Source organism: Oncorhynchus mykiss, chromosome 8, assembly GCF_013265735.2.
Source record: "Oncorhynchus mykiss isolate Arlee chromosome 8, USDA_OmykA_1.1, whole genome shotgun sequence".
NCBI lineage: Eukaryota > Metazoa > Chordata > Actinopteri > Salmoniformes > Salmonidae > Oncorhynchus > Oncorhynchus mykiss.
In genome coordinates this window covers 63,131,510-63,159,435 of record NC_048572.1, presented here as the reverse complement: position 1 = coordinate 63,159,435, position 27,926 = coordinate 63,131,510, and the positions used below count along the sequence as shown (strand labels likewise).

The window sequence follows — 27,926 nt, the reverse complement described above, 5'->3', positions numbered from 1 at the left end:
AGAAGCATTAATAAAGAAATGAAAGGTGGTTCTGTGTTTCATCAGTAGTGCAGCTGGGAGTGTAATAATCTTAATGAGCAAGAGACATGCCATAAAAGTGTCTGGGTGGTGTTCTCTTCTGGAGCTAGACGACTTGCTGACAAACAGAACAAACCACAACAAACTCCAAGCACGTACAGCATGCACAATGGGACGTGTGTCGGCTGATGTAAAAAGGGCTTTATAAATACATTTGATTTGATTGATTGATATCCTAAGTACGAGAAGTTTGTACAGGAAAGTCTAAGTATGGGAAAATGCTGTCCTTCGTTAGCAACTGTCTTGTGTCAGCAAACCGTCAGCCCAAATCAGACATCAATGCACCCTGTGGTGAGTGTGGTCAATCAATGTATACGACGTTGCAGCAGTTTTGCATTAGTCAGTAGTTTAGTGTTGTTGTTGTCCCTGAATGAACCATATTGAACCATGTGAACCTTCAGTATAGTTCTGGGTTGTATGCAATACACACACCGTAGCAAAACTTTTTTGTCATTGGACAAGTTTAGGTAGTCTCTCCCTGTCTCAGTCTGTTTTCGTCCATTTGGTGACTAATGAATACAACCCTATTTCCCTTTTTTATTTTATTTTATTTCACCTTTATTTAACCAGGTAGGATATTTGAGAACAAGTTCTCATTTAGAACTGCGACCTGGCCAAGATAAAGCAAAGCAGTTCGACACAAACAACAACACAGAGTTACACATGGAATAAACAAACATACAGTCAATATACAGTACAAAAAAAGTATATGTACAGTGTGCGCAAATGAGGGAAGATAAGGGAGGTAAGGCAATAAAATAGGCCATAGTGCCGAGGTAATTACGATATAGCAATTAAACACTGGAGTGATAGACGTGCGGAAGATGAATGTGCAAGTAGAGATACTGGGGTGCAAAGGAGCAAAATAAATAAACAAATAAAGTAAGGGGATGAGGTAGTTGGATGGGCTATTTACAGATGGGCTATGTACAGGTGCAATGAACTGTGAGCTGCTCTGACAGCTGGCGCTTGAAGTTTGTGAGGGAGATAAGAGTCTCCCTTGCAGAGATACAATAAGTAGCCTACCTGTGGTGAGCGTGGCTGTGACAGCTTCAGACGTCACCTCTCCCTGTATGGTGATAAGGCTGACTGTGTACTGTGTGGAGGGCAGGAGACCCTCCACAGAGGACCGGGTCTTGGATCCATCCAGGGTGACCTTGGAGGTGTCAGTGCCGTCCTCAGAGCTGTAGCTGAGGATGTAGAGGTCTGCGGGTGGGGCCGGGGCGCTCCATGCCACCGTCACAGAGTCCCACGTGATGTCAGACAAGTAGAGAGCAATGACAGGGCTGAAGCCTGAAAGTCAAAGGTCAAAGACACCAGCTGCATGGTCATAAAGGGCTGCATTTCATTTGAATTTATTTGATCTGATCATCTGCTGTCAATATGGCTGGTGGTGCTGGGGTTCTGAGGCAGGCAGGCAAAGGACAATCAGTCAGTCAGTGAATGGCTGATTCAGAGGCAGGCATAGCAGGGGAGAGTCAGTCAGTCAGTGGATGGCTGGTGATTAAGAAGCAGGGGACAGTCAGTCAGTCAGTGGATGGCTGGTGATTAAGAAGCAGGGGACAGTCAGTCAGTCAGTGGATGGCTGGGGATTAAGAAGCAGGGGCCAGTCAGTCAGTCAGTGGATGGCTCTTGATTACGAAGCAGGGGACAGTCAGTCAGTCAGTGGATGGCTGGTGATTAAGAAGCAGGGGACAGTCAGTCAGTGGATGGCTGGTGATTAAGAAGCAGGGGACAGTCAGTCAGTGGATGGCTGGTGATTAAGAAGCAGGGGACAGTCAGTCAGTCAGTGGATGGCTGGTGATTAAGAAGCAGGGGACAGTCAGTCAGTGGATGGCTGGTGATTAAGAAGCAGGGGACAGTCAGTCAGTGGATGGCTGGTGATTAAGAAGCAGGGGACAGTCAGTCAGTCAGTGGATGGCTGGTGATTAAGAAGCAGGGGACAGTCAGTCAGTCAGTGGATGGCTGGTGATTAAGAAGCAGGGGACAGTCAGTCAGTCATTGAGTGGCATGTCTGGTCAATAATGGACAGATCTCTCTGGAGGCTCTCTCCCTCTCAGTGAGACGTGATGTGGATGTGAAGAGCTGAAGATGACAGACACACAGAGTAGGAGACCAGTGACAATGGAATGATGATGAACACAAAGGGAAAGAAGGATGTCAATGTTTACAGTAGAGATGGGATGAAAACACGTCCGTCAACGAGGCTTGGCTGTTTTTGAAAGATTCACCAATAAAAGACACTGAAAGGCGTGTGTTGTCAAAACAAGAAGCAATGGAAAGATGAAGACTACCAAGACAGCTTGCTGCCTGATGTAGACAGATGTACAGGAGTGTGAAGAAAAGAGGGACAGGAAAGATAAATGGAGTAAAGAAAAAAAGCAATAAATAATATATTTTCTCTGCTGGATAGATGAATGAAGGATGGTGATGCGATTAGCAAGCACATGTAATGAGCACGTTAGCTAACTGTGAATTATTTACATTAATTGTTACATCAAAGATTGACACTGCCTAATAGCTTGATTTGTATTCACCTTCCCAACAGTAGTTCCACATTGCATGCAAAGCAAGCCTATTCTCTAGTACAGCAGTCATTGCTACACTTCAGCTCATAATTGCCTGTTTGGGTATAGTGATGTGGGAGCTTCACTGAATAAGCTGACCTTTAACCAGTGTATTTGAAAAGAAATAGTTATTAATAGACTACATATTTTATTAATCTAATAATACAATATATTTTCAGGTTCCTGGAACTGGTACATGTGCAGATACAGTACAGGTTGTGTCCTAAATGGAATAGCTAAATGGACCAGAGACCAAAATAATCCATAGAAGGGGTATATAACCTATGACCTGTTAACTCATGGTGTAAACGCTGTTTATATGGTTAGACTACTTCTAGCTCTGCTATTAATAATAGTACAATGTGACGTCAGTTATGTCACTTACTTGGCCCTTGTACAATACAGTTACTGTACCTGTGAAGGCATCGATGGTGGCTGCAGTGCTCTGCTGCCTGCCTCTCTGGGCAGCTACAGTGATGGTGTATTCTGTGCCTGGCTCCAGGTCATTGAGAGTGGTGGTGGTCACGTCCTTGGGGACAGTCACCTCCATGGTCAGTCCAGATGAGGAGGTGTAGGTGACCATGTAGTGGTCGATAGGCCCCTGGACCACCCCCCACAGCAGGGTGATGGTGTTGTCTGTGGACGCTGTCACAGTCAGGTCCATGGGGACATCTAGACCTGAAACACACAGTAAAGAGTAGTTCAAGTATAATCAACCGAAGCTGTTAGGAATTTGATTTAGTGCAGCTAATAAAATAAAGAGACAAAAATACACATTCTGTAACTAGACTAATTTGCATAGCCTATAAATAAATGCATGTACAGTAAATGGTATTTTGACGCTGTTTTTTCATGCTTCATTGAAATTCAAACAAACAAAACACGTAGGGTACAAAAGAGAACAGGGTGGTAAATTTCTGTTTACTGATACTGGTAGTTGTGATTTTCTGTGTCAGATCACTGATTTGCACAGATGAGCCAGGCGATTAACTCACTTACCAGTTCTGGCGTTCATTGTGGCAGGAGAACTCCGGTTGGTGCCAAGCATGGCCGAAATACCAATGCCATACTCTGTACCTGGCAACAAGTCTGTGGGTAGAGAGGGAGGAAGAGAGAGGGAGAGAAAGGGAGGAAGAGAGAGGGAGAGAGAGCGAGGGAGAAAGAGAGTGTGTATGAGAATACGACAGATGGACGATGAGAGACACAAGACACCGAGCCAACTATTGATTTTAATTAGTATGTGAATAGAAAACGATTAAACATTAGCTGGTGATGTGAATGAATCTCTCCATGCAATACCCTGGCGGACAATATAGTATGATGATATTAAAGAGAAAGGATTAGCAAGCAGATGGAGCCTTACAGACCTGCCTATTAAAAACTGCGTTAAAAATGAAGGGCTTGCCAAATACCCTGTTCATCAATACGTTTTCTTAAGATTTGTGTTAACCTTTTTTCAACTGCATAATTAATCAGTAAAGTAAAAACTGCTATTACATCAGTGAGCTTATAAGGTTACAGAAATGGAGAGAGGAAAGCATTGATAGCTGTCATCCCACAGACAATGCGTTCCCTTATTCTGATATTCCCTTTACATAAGACAGACATCTGAAAACTCATGTCTGGAAACCTATCAGTACTTTGATAAAAAATGTAATAAAAATCCACGACATTAGAATCTCGCTCAGTTATTCAACAGACGTCCTCATCATATCACACTAAAGCATGAACGTTATCTTATATATATTTTTTTACCCCCTTTTTCGTAATATCCAAATGGTAGTTATGATCTTGTCTTTTCGCTGCAACTCCCCAAAGACTCGGGAGATATTAGGTTGAGAGTCATGCATCCTCCGAAACATTGGCCAAGCCATGTTGCTTCTTAACACACTGCTCGCTTAATCCGGAAGCCAGCTGCACCAATGTGTCAAAGGAAACACCATCCAACTCCCAAGCGTGGTCAGCTTGCAGGCACCCAGCCCGCCACAAGGGGTCGCTAGAGCACAATGAGCCAAGGAAATGGCCCACGGACTAACCCTCCCCTAACCCAGACAACGCTGGGCCAATTATGTGCCGCCCCATGGGGCTCTCGGTCATGACCGGTTGTGACACAGCTTGGGATTGAACCCGAGGCTGTAGTCGTGCCTCAGCACTTAGACCACTCTGCAACTTCGGAGGCCCCACATTATATTATATGTCCTAAAAACAGAGGTGTAACATGAACTAAAGTTATCCCCACCAGTGAGTGTGGTTCTGCTGGTGGGTCCATCATTGCGTGGAACGATGACCTTATCATACCGGTCCCCTGCCAGGGTGCTGTAGACCACCTGGTACCCCTCTACTTCCACCTCGCTGTTGTCCCATTCTAGCTCCAGGGTAGTGGAGGCCTTGGACAGCACCTGCAGGTTCTTGGGTGCGTCGATCTCTGAGAGGAACAACAGAACTGACAATGTTGGGGCCACTGAGACCAATCATCAGAAGTTGGACATGGTTTCCACATGCAGTTTCATCAGTCAGTCAGATAGTAAAACATGATAATATGACCATAGAAAAAAATAATAAAAAAATAATTATAGATAATAATAGATTTTAAAATATTACATTCAAAGCTACACTTATTTAGATGGCTATGACTGGTATTGTTTCTGCCATGAATACATATTTAAAAAGCATGCCAGTAGGCCTACATGTTTGGCATTCTTTAATGTATTTGTAATGGAAGACATTGTGAAAATGTAAAGAGCTTAACAAATAGTACAGTATATTTGAAGAATGCAGAGTTATGTATAAAGTGCTGTTTGTGTTCACATGAAATACACTTAATCCATCAAACATGGCATGCACAATGAGCAGCTGTTGTATGGTCCAGCTGTTTTTGACGGTCCTCACCGGTACTGAATTCTGTGGAGATGGTTCCACTCTCATTGCCCTTGCGAACACCACTGATGGACACCTCGTAACGCGAGCCTGGTCTCAGCACCTGCAGGGAGTACTGGCTGAGGGTGGGCTGCAGACGGAAGGTGGTCTTAGGCCCGCCCCCCCCCACCAGGCCATAACGCAGTACTATCTGGTCGATCTTAGCCTTGGGATTGGTCCACTCCACGAAGGCCACTGTGTCCGAGACGTCACGCACTATCAGCTGAGTCGGCCCATCAATCACTGTAAGGGATAGCATAGATAAATATGGAGACAGGGCTCATGATCAAGAGATCCATATGGGTAGTTAGCATACAGTACCAGTCAGAAGTTTGGACACCTATTCATTTCAGGGTTTTTCTTTATTTTTATGATTTTCTACATTGAATAATAATAATAGTGAAGACATGAACACTTCGGATTAACACATGGAATAATGTAGAAAACCAAAAATTATTAAACAAATCAAAATAGATTTTATGTTTGAGATTCTTCAAAGTAGCCACCATTTGCCTTGATGACAGCATTGCACACTCTTGGCATTCTCTCAACCAGCTTCATGAGGTAGTCACCTGGAATGCATTTCAATTAACAGGTATGCCTTGTTAAACGTTAATTTGTGATTTCTCTTTCCTTCTTAATGTGTTTGAGCCAATCAGTTGTATCATGACAAGGTAGGGGTGGTATACAGAAGATAGCACTATTTGGTAAAAGACCAGGTCCATATTATGGCAACAACAGCTCAAATAAGCAAAGAGAAACGACAGTCCATCATTACATTAAGACATGAAGATCAGTCAATCCGGAAAATGTCAAGAGCTTTTAAAGTTTCTTCAAGTGCAGTCGCAAAAACCATCAAGTGCTATGATGAAACTGTCTCTCATGAGGACCATCACAGGAAAGGAAGACCCAGAGTTACCACTGCTGCAGAGGATAAGTTCATTAGAGTTACCAGTCTCAGAAATTGCAGCCCAAATAAATGCTTCACAGAGTTTAAGTAACAGACACATCTCAACATCAACTGTTCAAAGGAGACAGCATGAATCAGATCTTCATGGTCAAATTGCTGCAAAGAAATCACTACTAAAGAACACCAATAAGAATAAGAGACTTGATTGGGCCAAGAAACATGATCAATGGACATTAGACCGGTGGAAATCTGTCGTTGGTCTGATGAGTCCAAATTTGAGATTTTTGGTTCCAACCGCTGTGTCTTTGTGAGACGCAGAGTAGGTGAACGGAGGATTTCTGCACGTGTGGTTCCCTCCGTGAAGCATGGTGGAGGTTGAGGTGTGATGGTATGGGGGTGCTTGCTGGTGGTACTGTCTGTGATTGATTTAGAATTCAAGGCACACTTAACCAGCGTGTCTACCACAGCATTCTGCAGCGATACCCCATCCCATCTGGTTTGCGCTTAGTGGGACTATCATTTGTTTTTCAACATGACAATAACCCAACACACCTCCAGGCTGTGTAAAGGCTATTTGACCAGGAAGGAGAGTGATGAAGTGCTCCATCAGATGACCTGGCCTCCACAATCACCCGACCTCAACCCAATTGAGATGGTTTGGGATGAGTTGGACTGCAGAGTGAAGGAAAAGCACCCAACAAATGCTCAGCAGATGTGGGAACTCCTTCAAGACTGTTTGAAAAGCATTCCTGGTGAAGCTGGTTGAGAGAATGCCAAGAGTGTGCAAAGCTGTCATCAAGGCAAAGGGTGGCTACTTTGAAGAATGTCAAATATGAAATATATTTCGATTTGAAAACACTTTTTGGTTTACCACATGATTCCATATGTGTTACTTCATAGTTTTGATGTTTTCACAATTTTTCTACAAGGTAGAAAATAGTTAAAATAAAGAAAAACCCTTGAATGAGTAGGTGTGTGCAACCTTTTGATTGGTACTGTATGTACAATTCATACTAACATGACATGAGGTAGTCATGTCTAGTTGTGTACCAAACAGCACCAGAATTGATACAAAAACACGGATTTGCACATTTAGAAATGTAAGCTTAAAAGAAAGTGATACTAGGAAGAGCAGTTTTCACTTTTCTTTGAAATTATCGCTTTGTTCCTATGCACCTGCAAGAAGACATACCAGATATACCATGTGAGTGCCTTTCTGAAATTTGAATCACATTTAGAAAGGTAAAATGAAGGTGTTGGCAGTGAATGCAGTTAATTAATTGCTGACCATGTAAAACAACACAAGAGACTTGGGGCGTTATAGAAATAGGTACTGAAAATACACCCAATAATCATATTGTCCCCATGTCAATTGTGTGGATCCAACAATAATTAGATTACGTCTGGGGGAAAAAACACATTATGCTGTTGGCTATATCAGCATTAAAAAAAAACAGTATTGGAGGTGGAGGAACATTTGCTGCAGTGTAGATCTACTGAACAGAACACTTATTTCATAGCATTGTCATTCTGGGAGGGAACAATGTCAGAGTGGGGATCAGTCACATGTCTGATTAGTCACATGTCTCTCAGAGTGTGCTAATTGGCTTTCCATATAATTAACTTGTTTCTCACTGAGGCTGCAGCAGGGAACATCTGCTGCTTCAACAGACCTTGTAACGAAGCTAAACCTCTCCCATGCTTCTGACCCAAACATTAACACCTGGAACACCTACTGTACCTGACCTCGAAACTCTTCCTGCTGCAAACCTGACAGAAAAGAGCGTATGATGTTTCCTTGAAGATTGCACAAGGGGTTTCAAGATTCTTGGCCAAGAATGAATTCCCTCATTCCCTCACCAGAAGTTTGATATTGTTGTCTTTTTTTTCTTTCCTCAAAGAAGGATGGCTAAATCTTTACACCCAGAAATAATTGAGTGACTTCAAATGTGTCTTTATTTATCCAATAAGGTATCTGCGGGTGGATATGTTGAAAAATGTGTGAATGCTCATGAATTATGAATGCCTACTTAATTACAACTGACAGTGGGCCAGGGTTGGAAAATGAATGGAGTTTTCACTGCGGACACATATTTTGAATTGTTATGGAAACGTTCAATTGAATCTATTCCTACTGTCTGGAAGTGTCACTCTGAGGAATTCCTGGGTGAAGTTTACATAAAGTGCATAATTGCTGGCAGACCAAGCCATTCGTCAAGGTGACATTTTCAGTTAGTCTCAGCTGTGTGATGCATGTGGTGTGTGTGAGATTTGTATGTGTGAGTTCCCCCATCTTGAGTGGTCTTTGTCTCAGCTACACGGATTAGCCTAAAGACTGTCACATGGTGAGAACAGGGTATGGGGTGGGGATACCGGAACATATAGAGACAACATATGAGAGGCAAAGAGACTAATTTTCAGTGTCACAGGGTTTAGCCTATGGGACTTCCTAATGTGGATGCCATACAATGAGACGTCCACAGGTCTAAGCACTCAAACACCCACAAGTAAGGATATTTATACAACAAAATGTTTATGTATAATAGTAGATAGATAGAAGTTTGATAATGATGGCTTTGTGAGGTTTATGGGATCACCGACGAAACCATACATACATGTGGTGACGATGGCGGATACGGGCTGGCTGCGGCCCTGGTCCCTGAGAGCTACCAGGTTGACGGTGTACTCCTCCCCTGGTCTCAGACCTGTCTGGTGGAATGAAGTAATGGTGCTGGGCAGCTGGGCTGTCATCCCTCCATCATTGTCCTGTCAGAGAACACAGACAGGCAGAACCCTCTGGCTTCACTTGGGCTCCTCTTGTTATATACAGTATGGTTTCCAAATGGAACCCTATTCCCTATATAGTCCACTACTTTTGACCAGGGTCAATAAGGCTCTGGTAAAAATGTCTGCACTAGAAAGGGAACAGGGTGCAATTTGGGACACACTTTCAGGCTTCACTTGGGCTCCTCTCCTGGGACAGACTACTGCATTTGGGGCACTGACAGTTTTAAATACAATTTACTGCAGTTCTACACATTTTTCTATCATATGCTATCTGAGAGCCCCCATTCTCCAGGGGGAGCCCCAACCTCCCCCACAAAAGGTGCCCTGCGTGCCTGTTCGGTAATCTGGCCCTGGTCCTCTCATACATACACAGGTTAACAATCCCACCTGCTGTTGATGGAGGAGTGATGCATGGTTCCATGTGAGCTACTCCCCCAGACAGATGTTTATGCAGAGGAAGGATCTGAATAAAACTCAACCCTTACTGCTCTGACGGGCACCAAGTTATGGCATCTATAAATATGATATTGTGATTGGCTTTATGATAAATTCTGCTTGCGTTGGTTGTTCTTTTGGTGGTTAATCTCCAGGTCTTGTTAAGAGTTCTGTGCTAAATGACTTAGTAAAAAGGGCGATGTGCGCAATGTTTGATTGACAGGATGATGATTGATAGGTGCAGTGCAATGTGTTGATTTTTCGGTTACTGGCCCAACGGTTGAACAGCTAGGCTATCTGCTGGTTAGAGCATTGGACTAGTAACCGGAAGGTTGCAAGTTCAAATCCCCGAGCTGACAAGGTACAAATCTGTTGTTCTGCCCCTGAACAGGAAGTTAACCCACTGTTCCTAGGCCGTCATTGAAAACAAGAATTTGTTCTTAACTGACTTGCCTGGTAAAATAAAGGTAAAAAATAAAGCATTGGTATGATAATATTGGGTAAAAAAAACTGTGAATATATTAATTCCAGGGTCACTTTGTCTCAGATAACGGCTGTTGGTGTGGGGTGACTCAGTGGGCGAGCTCTCATCTCTTTGTGCTTTTGGCACTGTGAACTCTTGTTTGTCCCCAGCCGCCACTTTTATGCTCACATCCATTACGTTATTGTTAATCTTTTCTTTTGGATTAAATCCAGAGGGGTTGAGACTCTGACTTCTAATGTGATTTCTAAGTGACGACGTTGAGTTTGAACTCAGACCCCTTATGGAGAAGGAGCTAGCTAGCAGAGTCTACTGTAGTAGGCAGCCTCACACCCAATGATGTAGATTAAAGTGCACTGTGACCCAAATACTCCCATGTCGCTTTGTATTCATAGTCTGTCACCTCCAAAAGAGCTTTCCCGAGTTTGTTTCCATGGCATTTATGCTTTTCATCTAAAAGCCCCAGCTTTAAGTCCTTGAGCCCAGCCAAACTTCTATCCTCCTAGCTAGGAACACCTAAAGGAGAAAGTCAATTATAGAGAGAGGGACTGAGGATACGAGTACCTGGTGTTTATAGAGGGAATTAAAGGGAAAGCTCTCCTAACTTTGAACCTGTGGCTAATATGGCTATGGGTTTGAAAATGTCTCCTGCTTGCTGATCCACCTAATCGTCAATAAGCCTTGGGCAATCCATCATCTAATTTGGTACTTTAAGTTGAAGGGTAAAAAATCAATCCCCTCCCCAAATGTTCCACCATTTCTACCATCCCAAGAGTAAAAATCTAACCATGGATCATATCAAAAATATAATATAATGTTGCAATATAATGTTGTAGTAATAAATATAGTAATATAATGTTGCTATTTCAAAAGGAACTCTCCTGTGATGTAAGCAGACTGAGTTGAAAATGACAGGTTTTATTGTACTGTGTGTTTGTTGTTGTTGTTGTTCAGCACACTGCTGTGTACAGTGCCACACTGCTGTGTACAGTGCCACACTGCTGTGTACCGTGCCACACTGCTGTGTACAGTGCCACACTGCTGTGTACAGTGCCACACTGCTGTGTACAGTGCCACACTGCTGTGTACAGTGCCACACTGCTGTGTACAGTGCCACACTGCTCTTCCCAGAACATCGCCAAACCTGAATTCTTTCATCTCTATGGGGAAGCTGTTCTTGAAAACATTTTTCTTGCAGAAATACCGTAGGTAAGGTTGATGTCAACATTTCTATGGTTTTGATGAATGTTTTATACAAACTTCTGTTTTGTTCAAATTCAAACCAGTTTTCCACCAATCCCTAGGCAGAAAGATTATCTGCATGGTCGGGGATCCTAGAGATAGGGTGGCAGGTAGCCAATTGTTCCTGTAAGTCACTCTGGATAAGGGCATCTGTTAAATGTAACAAATGTATGTAACAATATGTCTACACTGTAACAACATTCATTCATTCAAATGTTTAACGATGTGGCCAGTATTGAATAAATATCTCTCCTCTCTGTTGGTGAAACCTTACCTTTGGAATGAAGCTTATTTCCCAGCCATCAAACGAGTAGTAGAACGGTTGCCACTGCACCTCCACGGCCGTCTCTGTGATGGATTTGAAGACTAAACCGTCTGGATTTGAGAGATCTTTGAGGCAAGGAGAGCTGTATTATAGGCCTCCATCTTCTGTATGCTCAATAAATCTCCCTTTTTACTACAGAGCTTTCCATGCGTAGGGGCAGGGGGAAAGGGAGTTTCTTTCTTAGTGGACTACAACAGGCCAGGCAGCAGGTGCACATCCATTACTTTTGAACAAACGGTTTAATACAGTAATTGTTTACATGGTCCCTATATAAAATGTTTCTTCATTAGGTCATCTTTGAGGTATAAACACATAATGAAAACACAACATGTCCAGATCAGTCATATGAAACATAAAATAACTTTGAAAAAAATTAACTGTTCAAAGCTTAATAATTATATTATAGGGAGAGAGAGAAAAAACTTGAGCATAATTGCATGAACATACTCCTGTCTCTATTTACTTGATAATTTCAAAATTAGTGATAATATCAGAACCAGGAGTGTTGCCTGCTGATGAGAGTTGTAATTTTTTAGCAAAGGCCCAATCAGTCCGTGACAGATAATTGAATGTTTACTGTATAAACATGTTCTATTCTGGGCCTGAGTGAGAGTTCTGCATATGTCTGAGAAATATTGACTGGAAACTGAGAGCCTGCAGCAATTTGCCAATCTGGCATTTATACCCAGCAGGTGGCAAGAGTCTAATCACATCCTGTTGGCAAAGATGGGCCTCCTCCTTCCAGGACTTTTCTCAAAACTTGTCTGTGAAAGTACGGGTGAGTTTTTGCGTTGTTGTTGTGGAAAACCTAAGTGCCCAGATTTCAATGGTGAGGACAAGTTGCCTAGTGTATACAGTATAACAATGGTTGTTTTGTTTGTAGGTAAATTTACGTGACATGATTCAATTCTGGCAAGTAGCTTTTTTTTTCCATAGTGTCCATAGTACAAAAGTTTCAAGTGTTCTGACCTTGGTGTTGGCTAATGGGGATCCTAATAAATCAACTCAAATCAAAAATCGCTCCCCGGTCTGTGATGGTACAATAAACCTTCTAAGACCACTTTCCTGTAAAAGAAGAAGTGTGATAAGTTGAAAGTGGTTGTCTGTATGTTGTAGTACTCAGGTTGACACCTGAAAGGAAACCTAAGCAGAAAAAAATGGACCTTGTGGAGGACTTAAGCAGAGGTCCCAAATAAAATAGAAATAGAAAATGGCTGCCTGTTGTACTCACAGGTTGACACCTGAGCATTGGCAGGAACACTGATGATGTTGTTGAGCACAGCGTAGACGTTGATATTGTACTCGATGCCAGGCTCCAGGTCTGGAATACTGCAGGTGGTGGTGTTCCCAGGGACCCTGATCTCCAGCTGGACCCCACCTGGGCTGGTGGCCACGTAGGTGACTAGGTAGTCTGTCATCAACACCGACCCCTCCCACTCCAGGTCAATAGTACGCTCTGTCACTCCCCGCACACGCAGGTTCAGATCCGGAGCCACTGTAGATGAAATGTTGTGTGCATAGTATGAAATCAAAACCTTGCAAACTTGAACTTCCATGCATTATATTGCACCTACTGTAGCAGGTGAAGACTGACTTACTTATTTTCTCTTAGGTCCCACATGTACTGTATAAACAACACATTCTGATGTGCACTTGACTGCCAAATGTGTGTTGAAATCACCCAAAGTGACCCAAAATGCAGATGCAACATTTTAACTTACAATACCCCAGTGGTGCCACTACCACAACTAAGCTTGTATATGAGAGTGGATTCGTGGAAGGGATTGATATTCTTGGGGGCAACTGGGACAGAGCCATGCCATAAGCCTGAGAGGGTTTGAGTGTAGAATGCAAATGAAGCCCTGCATAAACAGGAGTGTGTAAGTTTACAGCTCAATCAGAGAGAGTGAGTAACAGATCTTGTCCTGAAGACAACTAGTGGTGTGGGACTTTCCTCTGTAGATTGGGCTCAGTGGTGGTGGTGGTGGAGCATTAAGCCCTCCTAGGGGAGCCGTTGAGGGACTCAAGAAAGAGTTTGAGTTACTTCCACACGCACACGACAGATGGAGCCGAGCCTGCCTCCTCCTCGAGACTGACCCTGGAGTGAGGAGGAGAAGTCCTGCGGCATCACTTAGGAAGATTTATCGCATGGACCAGATTCAGTCTTAAGTAAGACACAAGAAAGTGAACCAGTAGTAAGGTGATTGATATGGGGTATAGGGAGTGAGCACTTTAACTAAGCCTTCTAACAGAATGAAGAGAGTCTCCATGCTTAGAGCAACGTTTCTTCTGAAGAGCTTTGGGTACATCCCAAATGGCACCTTATTGTCAATTGTAATGCACTGCTTTTTGACCAAGTCCCATAGAGCTCTGGTTAAAAGTAGTGAACTATAAAGGGAATAGGATGCCATTTGAGATGCAGTCTTACTATTGTATTTGACATTTTTTTTAGGGGGTAGATCAGCTTTAATTTTGCCGACAGATTGTGGGTTCTATGAATGTAATTTACAATCGCCCATATACATATATATCTGTATTTATATATTTTCCTAACCCTAATACCCCTCAATTAATTGGAGTAAACTAATGGACAATACTTAGGCTTCTACTTCCAGCGTATACATACTATACATATATACTACTTTTTTTCCTTCTTTTTAGTCCCACCCTTCAGCTACACTCAGCCCCTTCCATCTAGTTCTGAAAACCATCCAGTGATTACTAAATGCCATATATTTTTCAACTGTGCTGTAATGTTTCACAAAAGTTCTGAACCTTTTCATTCTCATAGTTTCTACAGATTTAAATCAAATCAAATTATATTTGTCACACCGAATACAACAGGTGTGGCAACCTTACCGAAATGCTTCGGAAAATGCTTACGTATAAGCCCTTAACCAACAATGCAGTTCAAGAAATAGAGTTAAGAAAATATATATGTATATATAAATAAAGTTTTTTTTTTTTTAAGTAACACAATAAAATAACAATAACAAGGCTATATATATATATGTAGCTGTACCGAGTCAATATGCGGGGGTACAGGTTAGTCGAGGTAATTTGTACATGTAGGCATGGGTAAAGTGACTATGCATAGATAATCAACAGCGAGTAGCAGCAGTGTAAAAACACAGTGTCAATGTAAATAGTCTGGGTGGCCATTTGATTAATTGTTCAGAAGGGGGGTAGAAGCTGTTTAGGAGCCTTTTGGACTTAGACTTTGGCACCGCTTGCCATGCGGCAGCAGAGAAAATAATTTATGACTTGGGTGACTGGAGTCTTTGACATTTTTTTGGTCTTTCCTTTGACACCGCCTAGTATATAGGTCCTGGATGGCAGGAAGCTTGGCCCCAGTGATGTATTGGGCCGTACGCACTACCGTCTGTAGTGCCTTATGGTCGGATGCCGAGCAGTTTCCATACCAGGTGGTGATGCAACTGGTCAGGATGCTCTCCCAGTGCTGCCAAAGGTGCTTCAACAAAATACTGAGTAAAGGGTCTGAATACTTCTGTAAATGTGATATTTCTGTTTCTACATATGCAAAGAATTCTAAATACCTCTTTTTGCTTTGTAATTATGAGGTATTGTGTGTAGATTTAATATGTTTCATAATAAGGCTGTAAGATAACAAAATGTGAAAAAAGTCAAGGGGTCTGAAAACTTTCCGAATGCACTGTATATTCTGGAGAGTATTTCATATTTTTTGCACATATAATTTAAGGCCGAGCCATAAGTAAATAGGTAAAATGGGATATGACTAAATTAATAAGGGTGATTTTTCCACAAATAGACAGGTTTTTACTTTTCCATGGCAACAAGTTCTAACTTTCTATTGAAATGTATAGTAGTGAGATTGTTTCTTTCTTTCTGGAAATTAATACTGAGTATGTCCACTTCACCATCAGACCATTTTATTGATAAACTACACAGTATCGATCCAATACGTAATATGGTACACTTATCATAGTTAGGTTGTTATCCAGAGAGGTTAGATCAATTATCTAGATCCTCTATGAGGCTGTGCAGGGACCCAAATTGCGAATGAAAAAGAAAACATGTAGTCAGTGTACAATGACAACCTTTTGTTTTTAAGCCCTGTATTTCTAACCTCTTGATATTATTGTTGGATAAAATTTGAATAGATAACACCTTGATGGCCATAATAAATATATATGCTGACAGTGGACAACCTTGCTTCACTCCCCTTGACAGTACTGTCTGAGAAGTAGTCATTATTTACTATTTTACAACTGGGTTACTATTCTCCAAAATTAGGCATTTTTATATAAATTCTAGTCATACTTTCTCAAAGGCATTTTCAAAATCAGCTATGAATACTATGACACAGTCTTTGAGACAGGCCAGACCCTCCCTCCAGTACTAAGCCTACAGTATAGCTGCCTCTCATTAATCACAGAGAACAGCTTTTACCCCCCAAGCCACAAGACTGCTAAACAGTTAAACAAATGGCTATCGGGACAATTTGCATTGACCCCCATGCACTGGCTCTATGCACACTCACTGGACTCTACTCACCCACTTACACATACTACACTGATACTCCAAAACACACATACAAACACTACATATACTCACACACACCAAACACATACACATACACACACACATATATATTAACGCCCCACACACACACGCAGGCGCGCACACACACAGTTTCACACTCTTTCACACTCTTCACCCACGCTGCTGCTACTCTGTTTTTTATCTATCCTGATTGCCTAGTCACTTTTACCCCTACCTACATGGATATATTACCTCAATTACCTTAACTACCTCGTACCCCTGCATATTGACGAGGTATTAGAACTCCTTGTATATAGCCTCTTTATTGTTATTTTATTGTGTTACTATTTCCTTTTTTTATTTAGCAAAATGTTCTACCTTTTTAACTCTACATTGTTGGGAAAGGGCTCGCAAGTAAGCATTTCACAGTAAAGTCTACACCTGTTGTATTCACTGCATGTGACAAATACAATTTGATTTGATTTGATTTGGATGGGTCAGCAGAGGGAGGAGGGGAATGAACCATTGTACCGCTGCACTGCGCTACACTGAGGGTCAGGAGGGTCAGGACTCTGGCATGATGAGGCCAATGCCCCACAGCACAGCTGAGTACCACATCACACCACTGTTTTCCACTGTTTTCCATTTCACTTATTATTGCCCACAGCAAACAGACTCGCTGTTTGACTGATCTTCTTTTTACAGGGCAGCGAATGACTTATGAAAGCGTAATTAGAGTTTAGTGTTTTGGGACTGTTTATCAGAAATTCTAAATAGGCCAAAGGTCATTGAATTACACAACATTATGGAAGATATTTGCATTGTTTAAACTGCTGTAATGAGGTTATCCTAAAAATGACACAACATTGAAGTTAGCTATGCTTTTTGGAGTGAATACATTAATGAGGACACAGTGAAGACGTGTGTCTCCCGAGGAGGGTAAGCAAAGCTACTTCTACCTCTGGTGGATTGAGCTATCGATTCCAAATTCATATTCTCTTCCATCACTCAGTTCAGTTGAGCAATAATGGAAAAGGGTGATACAAAATGCAGGTGTCATGAAGACTGAGTAGAAAAATCAATTGTCTATTTAATGCAGCTGAGCTACTGTATGAAAGTTGAAAGTGTAGGTTTTGTCAAAGAATGTTTGAAGTCAAAATTGTTGGTTCTATTTCTGTGGGGCATTCTGGAAAGGCAAGGTCATTGATGTGTTCTCTCTGGCTGAAAATGTCTGTCAGTCAGTGAACAACTCTGTTAACAAGAGGAGGTGACAGGATTGACAGGCTCACATGCAACCACCTGACTACTAGTGAGAGCTCCTGTACAGTATTTCTCTGGCACAAACTGCAAAACCATTTGCATTAGGAACAGTTGAAGTCGGAAGTTTACATACACTTTAGCCAAATACATTTAAACTCAGTTCTTAACAATTCCTGACATTTAATCCTAATAAAAATTCCATGTCTTAGGTCAGTTAGGATCACCACTTTATTTTAAGAATGAGACATTTCAGAATAATAGTAGAGAGAATGATTTATTTCAGCTTTTATTTCTTTCATCACATTCCCAGTGGGTCAGAAGTTTACATACACTCAATCAGTATTTGGTAGCATTGCCTTTAAATTGTTTAACTTGGGTCAAACGTTTCAGTTACCCTTCCACAAGCTTCCCACAATAAGTTGGGTGAATTTTGGCCCATTCCTCCTGACAGAGCTGGTATAACTGAGTCGGATTTGTAGGCCTCCTTGTTCGCACATGCTTTTTCAGTTCATCTCACACATTTTCTATAGGATTGAGGTCAGAGCTTGTGATGGCCACTCCAATACCTTGACTTTGTTGTCCTTAAGCCATTTTGCCACAACTTTGGAAGTATGCTTAGGGTCATTGTCCATTTGAAAGACCCATTTGTGACCAATCTTTAACTTCCTGACTGATGTCTTGAAATGTAGCTTCAATATATCCCCATCATTTTCCTACCTAATGATACCATCTATTTTGTGAAGTGCACCAGTCCCTCCTGCAGCAAAGCACCCCGACATCATGATGTTGACACCCCCGTGCTTCACGGTTGGGATGATGTTCTTCGGCTTGCAAGCCTCCCCCTTTTTCCTACAAAAATAACAATGGTCATTATGGCCAAACAGTTCTATTTTTGTTTCATTAGACCAGAGGAAATTTCTACAAAAAGTTGGATCTTTGTCCCCATGTGCAGTTGCAAACCATAGTCTGGCTTTTTTATGGTGGTTTTGGAGCAGTGGCTTCTTCCTTGCTGAGCGGCCTTTCAGGTTATGTCGATATAGGACTCGTTTTACTGTGGATATACTTTGTACCTGTTTCCTCCAGCATCTTCACAAGGTCCTTTGCTGTTGTTTTCGGATTGATTTCCACTTTTTGCACCAAAGTATGTTCATCTCTAGGAGACAGAACGCGTCTCCTTCCTGAGCGGTATGACGGCTGCGTGGTCCCATGGTGTTTGTACTTGCGTACTATTGTTTGTACAGATGAACGTGGTACCTTCAGGTGTTTGGAAATGGCTCCCAAGAATGAACCAGACTTGTGGAGGTCTATAATTTTTGTTCTGAGGTCTTGGCTGATTTCTTTTGATTTTCCTATGATGTCAAGCAAAGAGGCACTAGTTTGAAGGTAGGCCTTGAAATACATCCACAGGTACACATCCAATTGACTCAAATTATGTAAATTAGCCAGAAGCTTCTAAAGCCATGACATAATTTTCTGGAATTTTCCAAGCTGTTTGAAGGCACAGTCAACTTAGTGTATGTAAACTTTTGACCCACTGGATTTGTGATACAGTGAATTATATTAGTTAAATAATCTGTCTGTAAGCAATTGTTTGAAAAATTACTTTTCACGCACAAAGTAGGTGTCCTGACCGACTTGCCAAAACTATAGTTTGTTAACAAGAAATTTGTGGAGTGGCTGAACCACTTAGGTTGGAGTCATTAAACCTTGTTTATGTAAACTTTCGACTTCAACAGTACATTTGTTTTGGGGGGTTAAAAACAACTGTGAAAACCTTTTAGTCATGCATAATCATTTCCAATGTGAGACATTTTAGCAAAGTGGTGGAGTCATAATGACTAGAATTTTGAATGATAGTGATGTTAAGGCAATTAGCATTCTATGATAGGTAAACTCATCATGTGAATGCAGCTGCTTTGTTTTTACATTTTCACATCGCCAAATGCCTAATTTAAATTCCATCGTCTCATTATTTTCATAGTAAGAGAAAATGGGGCTACAAAACCATATCCTGATTTTTCTACTTTGATAATATGAAACACTTACAATGCAGGCCAACCTATGAGTCGTGAAAAAGCGCTGGTAATTGAATGGCCTCTTTTTGCATTCCGCAACCTCTCCCACACGCGCCTCTGCTATTTTATCTCTAATTGCAAAGAAATAAGCAATTTTAGCTCCAGCAGGTTCTGCTGAAAATGAGGGAGAGTATAGGTAGTATAGGCTCTTTTTCGTTTCACTTGTGAGATGACAGATGTCTATAGCAAAAGGAGGAATCAGTACTGGCACACCGGGATATGGGGAAGGGTGGGAGAAACTGCGTTACGCCAGTGTGAATCAGCAGCCTTTTCCTGAGAATTAGCTGTGAATCCAGGCTAGTGTGATTCAGATATTGCCTCAGCTTCAGTTAATGTGACTTTTGACAAATGAATGCTGTTACACAGCAAGCCATCACCAATTTTATAGCTACTATTTGAAATACAGAGGGGCTGCAAGAGGTGTTTGACTACTGTTTTGTAGGGCAAGATCTGTCGATTCAGCTGCTATTGCATGGAGAATATTGCTATTATCTGTAAAAACATAATTCTTGGAAATATTTGGCAGATACGCAGGCTTAGATATCCCCAAAGAACCAAATGCAGACTGAGACAACTTCTTACCATAACCTCTGTGAATATTCGACCTGTCACCAAATTAATATAGATGATTCAGAGTTTGTTTTGATATTTCAACATGCGTGTCCTGATCGTGTCTGGTGTGGATAGACAAAATCAACATGCAAGCGGACTCACACGTGTGCCCGTTCTAGTCAGCATATTAGGCTAATGCTTGTCTCATATAACCAAATATCCACCCATATATCCAACCTACGAAACAACAATGGCAAAAAGTATAAGGTAAATAATCCTCTCAGAGGAGCTACTGTGTTTTCCTGTTGTTCCCTTTCTCTCACCTAAAGAGCAGTCGTCTCCAGCGAAGCCCTCTTGGCAGGCACAGAAGCCCTCCTTACAGATGCCCTTCTGACTACAGTTGTTGGCGCAGTAGGCCAGAGAGCAGTCTTCTCCCACATATCCCGGGCGACACTGGCAGGTCCCATTGGTGCACAGGCCCTGGTCAGAGCAGTCATTGAGGCAGCGACCAAGCGTACAGTCCTCTCCAGTGAAATTCTCCTCACATATACACTCCCCGTCCATGCACAGCCCTCGACCGGAGCAGTCCGCAGGGCAGCGGGGCTCCGAGCAGTTGTCCCCTCCGAAGTCGCGGTCACAGACACACTCGCCCTCCATACACTCTCCCTGTCCAGAGCAGTCGTCTGGGCAGCGTGGCTCAGAGCAGTTCTTGCCCGTCCAGCTGTACTCACACACACAGCCACACAGTTCCATGTTGAAGCTGCCGTGGCCACTGCACTGGGGGATGAAGTCCAAGCGACCTAGAGGAAGAAAGAAAGACTCAAAATCACATCACTAAATATACTGTATTGTTTACTAATGCTAACATCGTCTGTTGTAACAGTGTACATTTTGAAAAACCTTAACAGTGTAACAGTGTAAAATAAACCTATGAACCTTAGAAACGCTGTATAACTTTGTTCTCAAGCTGTGTTCACACCCATTGTATGTAGTGATCATAATATAGTGGCTATATCTAGAAAAGCCAGTGTTTCAAAGGCTGTGCCTAAAATAGTGTACAAGATTTTCAGACAAAGTCCTGAGGACTTTCGGTGATGTTTCTATAAGGTCCCTTAATGGTTTTGGTGCGACGTCATCCCATTGACGTTCTTAAACATTCTAAGAACGTTGCTTGATGGTCCCAAGGGAATGTTCCCTGGGGGACCTTTGTCTAGTTCCCTGTCAGGACCATGTCAGGACCTTATTAGGACGTTCTCAAGACTTTAATTTTACTAGTCTTTCAGATGTCACGTGATGGTCCCACGTGATGGTGCGAAGGGAACATTCTCTGGGGGACCTTTTTATAGTTCCCTGTTTGTCCCGGGGACCTTTTTAAGACATTCATTTGGACGATGTGTGATGGTCCCTTGAACATTCTTGCTGTTTTGTCAGTTCCCGGTTGTCCCGGGGACATCCCCCAATATGTTTTTACGATGTTCTTTGGACTTTGTGTCATGGTCCCCCGAAGGTCTCCTGAGCATTCTTGGCACATTGTGTCCCCTGGAGGTTTTTGTCACCTAATGGTCCCAGGTGTCCCAAACCATTATACGTAAAGTAATGGTATGTGGGTTTTAAGGTAAGTGGTACACTCTTTTATCAACAACAACATTTGATATAATCACTTGATACTGCCTTTTCAATATGCCCCAACCTGGAAAATATCTTTCTAACCACCAGGTGATGTCCCTGGGACAAAATGGGATCTAGACAAAAACATCCAGGGGACCATGGCAACGTTCTGACGACTTTAGGTGACCATTTTGTGACGTCCCAGGAACGTGCTAATGACTCATTACTGTTTGTAGGGTGACTGTTAACTGTTAAGACCCCTGGATAGATAAGGAATTCAAAAACTGTTTTGTTGAGAAAAATGAGGCAAAGGGAGTGGAAAATACGCCAGGCTGCACATCTGATTAGCAGACATGTTGGACATGTAGAAATGATGTGACTGAACTGACATACCACCAGGGGTGTTTTCACAGTCATCAAGTCCAAAACAAATTTAAGGCAACACACAGAATTTCATAGAGTCGTGGTTACATGGAACTCCCATTTCCAATTACACAAGCAAACAGTCGGATTTGCAAACTTTTCTTTTTAAACAACACTTCACGGCAGGATGCCCCTCCGCTATCTGACCTAAATAACTTGTATGTATAGCCTATGTCAATTGATATGTATGTAAAGTACCAGTTAAAAGTTTGGACACACCTACTCATTCAAGGGTTTTTCTTTATTTTAGCTATTTTCTACATGGTATAATAATTGTGATGACATTATAACTATGAAATAACATATATGGAATCATATAGTAACCAAAAAAGTGTTAAACAATGTTATATGTGATATGTGATATATAATGACAGCTTTGCACACTCTTGGAATTCCCTCAACCAGCTTCACCTGGAATGCTTTTCCAACAGTCTTGAAGGAGTTCCCACATAAGCTGAGTACTTGTTGGCTGCTTTTCCTTCACCCTACGGTCCAACTCATCCCAAACCATGTCAATTGGGTTGAGGTTGGGTGATTGTGGAGGCCAGGTCATCTGATGCAGCACTCCATCACTCTCCTAGCTAAAATAGCCCTTACACAGCCTGGAGGTGTATTTTGGATTGTTGTCCTGTTGAAAATCAAATTCCCACTAAGAGCAAACCAGATGGGAAGGTGTATCTCTGCAGATTGCTGGGGTTGCCATGCTGGTTAAGTGTGCCTTGAATTCTAAATAAATCACAGACAGTGTCAGAAGCAAAGCACCCCCACACCATCACACGTCCTCCTCCATCTTTCAAGGTGGGAATCACACATGTGGAGATCATCCGTTAACCTACTCTGCGTCTCACAAAGACACAGCGGTTAGAACCAAAAATCTCACATTTGGACTCGTCAGACCAAGGGCAGATTTCAACCGGTCTAATGCCCATTGATCGTGTTTCTTGGCCCAAGCAATTCTCTTATTATTATTGGAGCTATTCTTGCCATAATATGGACTTTTTCCACTTGGTCTTTTTCCAAATAGGACTATCTTCTGTATACCTCCCCTACCTTGTCACAACACAACTGACAGGCTCAAATGCATTAAGAAGGAAAGAAATTCCCCAAATTAACTTTTAACAAGGCACTGTCGTGGCTGAATCAGAATTAGTTAGGTAACATTGATAAATAGGATGTTTAATTTACATAATAATGCTTGTGTGAGATATTTGTCATTGGGATGTCTTCTTTTGAATAATACTGTTGGCAGTTTGCAGTTATCCCTTCTCTGCTAGGGCTTAGTCACTTGGGGCCCAGAGAGGGGAGATGTCAGGCTTGTCTTCATATGTCAATGTATCTGTCAAACCATGTGAAGGGCTCCACAATGTCTGTACACCAGTCACTCCCTACTTTTCCCATTGGGGGGAGGATTATGGCAGTGTCTGGAACTATTGTATGTCCCCTCTGAGGTTGCCTTTATCTTGATCTAGTACATGACCTAAGAGGCTCACTGTCTTTTCTGATCTTGTCCAGGGGGGGGGGGGGGGGTGTATTTGAGATGGGAGTATCTAGAATTGACAATTGATATATGCCATTGTATGAGGTAATGGTTTGGTACTATGTTGTACCATGAACAAGATAAGAACTTCTTTTAGGAGACCGAACTGAACGATAATTTATAGCTAATGCTAGCTAGCTATTGGATACTCCTCTTTCAAGTAAAAGGTTATTTGTGAACTGTTCCTGAGATCTGGGTTTCGTCATGTGAGTTGAGATTGGTGTGTCTTGGCTATAAATGACACTAAGAACTGTTTTGTAAGCACTCTCAGATAATTATTTTATAGACACTGAATTGATCTGAGAGTCAAAAAGGGCTAAGGTGAAACTCATATAATTAAAGATGGACTATAATATAACTCTGACTTGTGTGTGGTTTGCCATCTCAATGTTTAGTAATACAGGAAATCACCACGACAGCACACCTGTTAATTTAAATGCATTCCAGCTGACTACCTCATGCAGCTGGTTGAGAGAATGCTAAGAGTGTGCAAAGCTGTCATCAAGGCGAAGGGTGGCTACTTTAAAGAATCTCAAATCTCAAGTATATTTAGACTTTTTTGGTTAGTACATGATTCCATACTGTTTGTGTTATTTCAAAATGTTGATGTCTTCACTGTTATTCTACAATGTAGAAAATATTTAAAAAATAAAGAAAAACCCTGAAATGAGTAGGTGTCTAAACTTTTGACTGGTACTGTATGCAATAATGAAATTGATATACTGTATATGACTGAATGTAGGCATATATTATAGGTCTCTCTGTCTTAGTATTTTGTGATTACAGGACCTTTATCATTTCTACACTCTTCTTTTAGATTAATGTAGCTCTGTCCTTGAGCTCTTCTTGTCTATTGATGTTGTCTATTGTGTCATGTTTTATGTGTTGTGTGGACCCCAGGAAAAGTATCCGCTGCTTTTAGAACAGCTAATGAGGATCCAAATAAAATAACAAATCGCAAACCCCCAGGCTTTATATCCTTGTGCTATCTACTTGAACCAAGATGCTCAGTAACTGAATAAATAAAAACCTAACATTCCACATTGGCCTCAAAGTAGCCTATGACCAGGGTACAGTAACTCTAATAACAGTGTCAAGCTGTACTATTATTCCCTACTTACCCATGGCTGAACTCTCCTCACAGCCACAGTTGCCAGAGCTGCACTGGACTCTGAGCAGCGACACCTCTCTCTCCAGCATCTCGATGCGGGTGGCCAGCTGCTGCATGCTGTTGGCTGCGGGACAGGCACAGGCCTGTTTGGGGATGTTGATGCGGTGGGTGAAGGTGACCTGGCTGTCTGTGTCCACTGTCTGCTCTGTGAACTCTGTGGGGTCCTCCCCACCCCCACTGGACATTGCTCCCCTGGAGGCCTGACTGGGTGGAGCCGCTGCTGATTCAAGATCCACAGAGCACAGAGACTCCAGGGGAACATTGATGTTGTACACATGGTTGAAGACCATGGGCTGCTCCTTGACTGTCTGGTTGTTAAGTGGGCTGGTGGGGCCACCTGGAGGGGCCTGTCGTCTGACCCTGGTGGTCCGGACCAGCTTCTGCTCCTCACCGGATAGGGATGGAGCAGGCTGGGACCCCAGAAGGAGTAAAGCCAGAGCCAGGCCCAGCAGCCAGCCACGTGCAGGGGCCATGGTGAAACACCACGGCGTTAGAACCATGGGCCTAGCTAGGGCTCTCCTGACACCACAGTAACTTCCGGCAGACTTCTGATAGGATCTATAGAGGAGAGAGAGAAATGGAAAAGAGTATTTGATCTATTGTGAAAGAATAATTGCCTTGGAAAACAACTGGATGCTTATGGGATGTTTTTCGGATCCTTAAATATACGTATTTCTGCACACAACACCAAATATGTGTTATTTCTCACAGGGGAGGGATGTTGAAATATTGAGCACATAGAACACGTTGATATGGATTCAATAGAGCCTGGCTTTAGTGATTTTTCTTTCCACTGTAATCCTCTCTCTTCAGCAACTGGGCTTGAGGACAGGAACAAACTACAGAATGAATCACATTGAGGGACTGATTCCTGTCTAGAAAAGCCTGTGGTCAGAAAGTGATTATCTGCGATTACATTTTTCCATCTCTGTTAGACTAGATGGAGGGATTTTCTCAAAGCTCAATCAGCAGAATAAAAATGTGAGACGTACACTATACGTATATATCAGTTCATGGAGAAAAAATGACTTTGTACGAGGACACAAATCAGGACAGTATGTAAGGTTATGTCTCAAAGATGTATCTGTAGGAGGTCATACACAGCATGCCAAGAAGCCTACAGAGGCTGAATACATGCAGCCTTTTCAAAAGTTTGTATCTGAAACTGTAACGACTTCTGCCCGAAGTCCTATCGTCTCCTCCCTTTGCCCGGTCTCCCTACGGCCCTGTTTACACACGTCTTCCGGCACTACGGGGTGCCCTACGGGGTGCCTGAGGATATAGTGTCTGATCGGGGTCCCCAATTTACGTCAAGGGTCTGGAAGGCGTTCATGGAACGTCTGGGGGTCTCGGTCAGCCTTACCTCAGGTTTTCACCCCGAGAGTAATGGGCAGGTAGAGAGAGTTAACCAGGATGTGGGTAGGTTTCTGAGGTCTTATTGCCAGGACCGGCCGGGGGAGTGGGCGGCGTTCGTGCCCTGGACAGAGATGGCCAAGAACTCGCTCCGCCACTCCTCCACTAACCTTTCTCCATTTCAGTGTGTATTGGGGTATCAACCGGTACTTTCAGGACTTCTGCCGAAGTCGATGCCTCTCCTTGTTCGGGTGGTGCTCGGCGATCGACGTCACCGGTCTTCTAGCCATCATTGATCTATGTTTCATTTTCCATTGGTTTTGTCTGGTGTTCTTACACACCTGGTTCCAATCCCATTCATTATATGTTGTGTATTTAACCCTCTGTTTCCCCTCATGTCCTTGTCAGAGATTGTTTATTATTATGTTCATGTTTTATGGATTGGTTCGCGTCGGGTTCTTGTACCTACATTTATTTTATTACGGACTTTGGTTTTGGAGTTTGTGTTTTAAGTTATTTAAATACTCAATTTATACCCAGTTTTGATTCTCCTGAGCTTGACTTCCCTGTCACCTACATACACGATGTGACAGATACTGAAAATTGTCTTGTTATTTTTTGTTGTTGACGAATGCCCCGTTGTGAAGTGAAAGGGAAGTCAACCTTTCATGTTATTTCCTTGTTATGTATCACAAATCAGGGCAATTCCCCTTGACTACTTCTTTGAAACCAACCACAGGTATGATCTTTGGTTATTTGTCTTTACTACACATCTTTGAAGGTTACTTATGACCACGCTACAATCTCAAGGTGAGAGCACACAACAGATGTGGTGCATGTGTGCTGATGCTGAACTGAAATAGTCATTATACAACTAAAGAGCTGTGTAAGTCATCCAGGGATTGGGAGATCCTGCATGTTCAAATATGCTGTGTGACGTACTGTAACATAACAGGCTTGCCTGCTATACCTTTATATATACGGCTTTGGCCTTGGGAACGGGTACATTGTTAAACCTCCCCCCACCTGTAGAGAATGGGGAAATGTTCCTCTCCTCATGCGAAAAGATCCCGTTTGACACGACGCAAGCCATTTAACCAGCAAATCCACCAAATAAATGAGAACCAGAAAGATGAGAAAGAAATCCAATGGACAACCCCAACTGGAACATTATTTTCACACTCATTAAGTAGTGCAGGGTCCCTTTGATTAAAGTGAAAACGTGGTACATGCAGTCCTAAAGTCAAAATGACATATTCAATTGATGGCCCGGAATGGCTCTCTGACTCACTCTCAACCACACACACAGGGACTTGTATAATGGGTCTGCTCCTCTATGCCACAGCAACGGAGATACACCAACATGCCCCCATTGCCCTGCGCTCCAGCTCAGGAATCAGGGGCATTGAGACTATGGGCTGCATTTGTTGAAGTTGGATAGAGATTCGATATTCATAGGACGTTTTCCTCAGGCTTTTAGGTTTCTGCAATTGCAATGGGGCCACAGTGTTTGGAGACAGATGTGTTTTATCAAGGCCTGTTGTCGGGCCTCAATTAGGACGGCTCTCAATTAGAAGCGACAAAGAGGAGGATGAGGATCAAAGGCTCGGGGGCAACAGCAACGACTATTTCAATTTCTTGTTCAAGGGCAAGGTGTTTTAACACACATTTCTGCCCTGGAT

The 27,926-nt window shown here is 42.4% G+C and overlaps 1 protein-coding gene across 2 annotated transcripts in view; it reads right to left on the bottom strand.

Moving 5' to 3' along the window:
• Positions 1-27,926, bottom strand: part of LOC110530311 (tenascin-R) — a 127,660-nt gene that overhangs the window by 27,748 nt on the left and 71,986 nt on the right. Inside the window, exons 2-11 of one of the 2 annotated variants that reach the window (XM_021613243.2) lie at positions 24,842-25,449; positions 20,476-20,952; positions 12,973-13,236; positions 11,691-11,806; positions 9,087-9,237; positions 5,535-5,804; positions 4,885-5,088; positions 3,645-3,734; positions 3,060-3,323; positions 1,105-1,371 (exon numbers count right to left, since the gene is read on the bottom strand). In XM_021613243.2, coding sequence (XP_021468918.2) covers positions 1,105-1,371; positions 3,060-3,323; positions 3,645-3,734; positions 4,885-5,088; positions 5,535-5,804; positions 9,087-9,237; positions 11,691-11,806; positions 12,973-13,236; positions 20,476-20,952; positions 24,842-25,391 — 2,653 coding nt within the window. In that variant the 5' untranslated portion in view covers positions 25,392-25,449. The remainder of the gene's footprint in view (positions 1-1,104; positions 1,372-3,059; positions 3,324-3,644; positions 3,735-4,884; positions 5,089-5,534; positions 5,805-9,086; positions 9,238-11,690; positions 11,807-12,972; positions 13,237-20,475; positions 20,953-24,841; positions 25,450-27,926) is intronic. The other variant, XM_021613244.2, reaches the window with a different exon arrangement.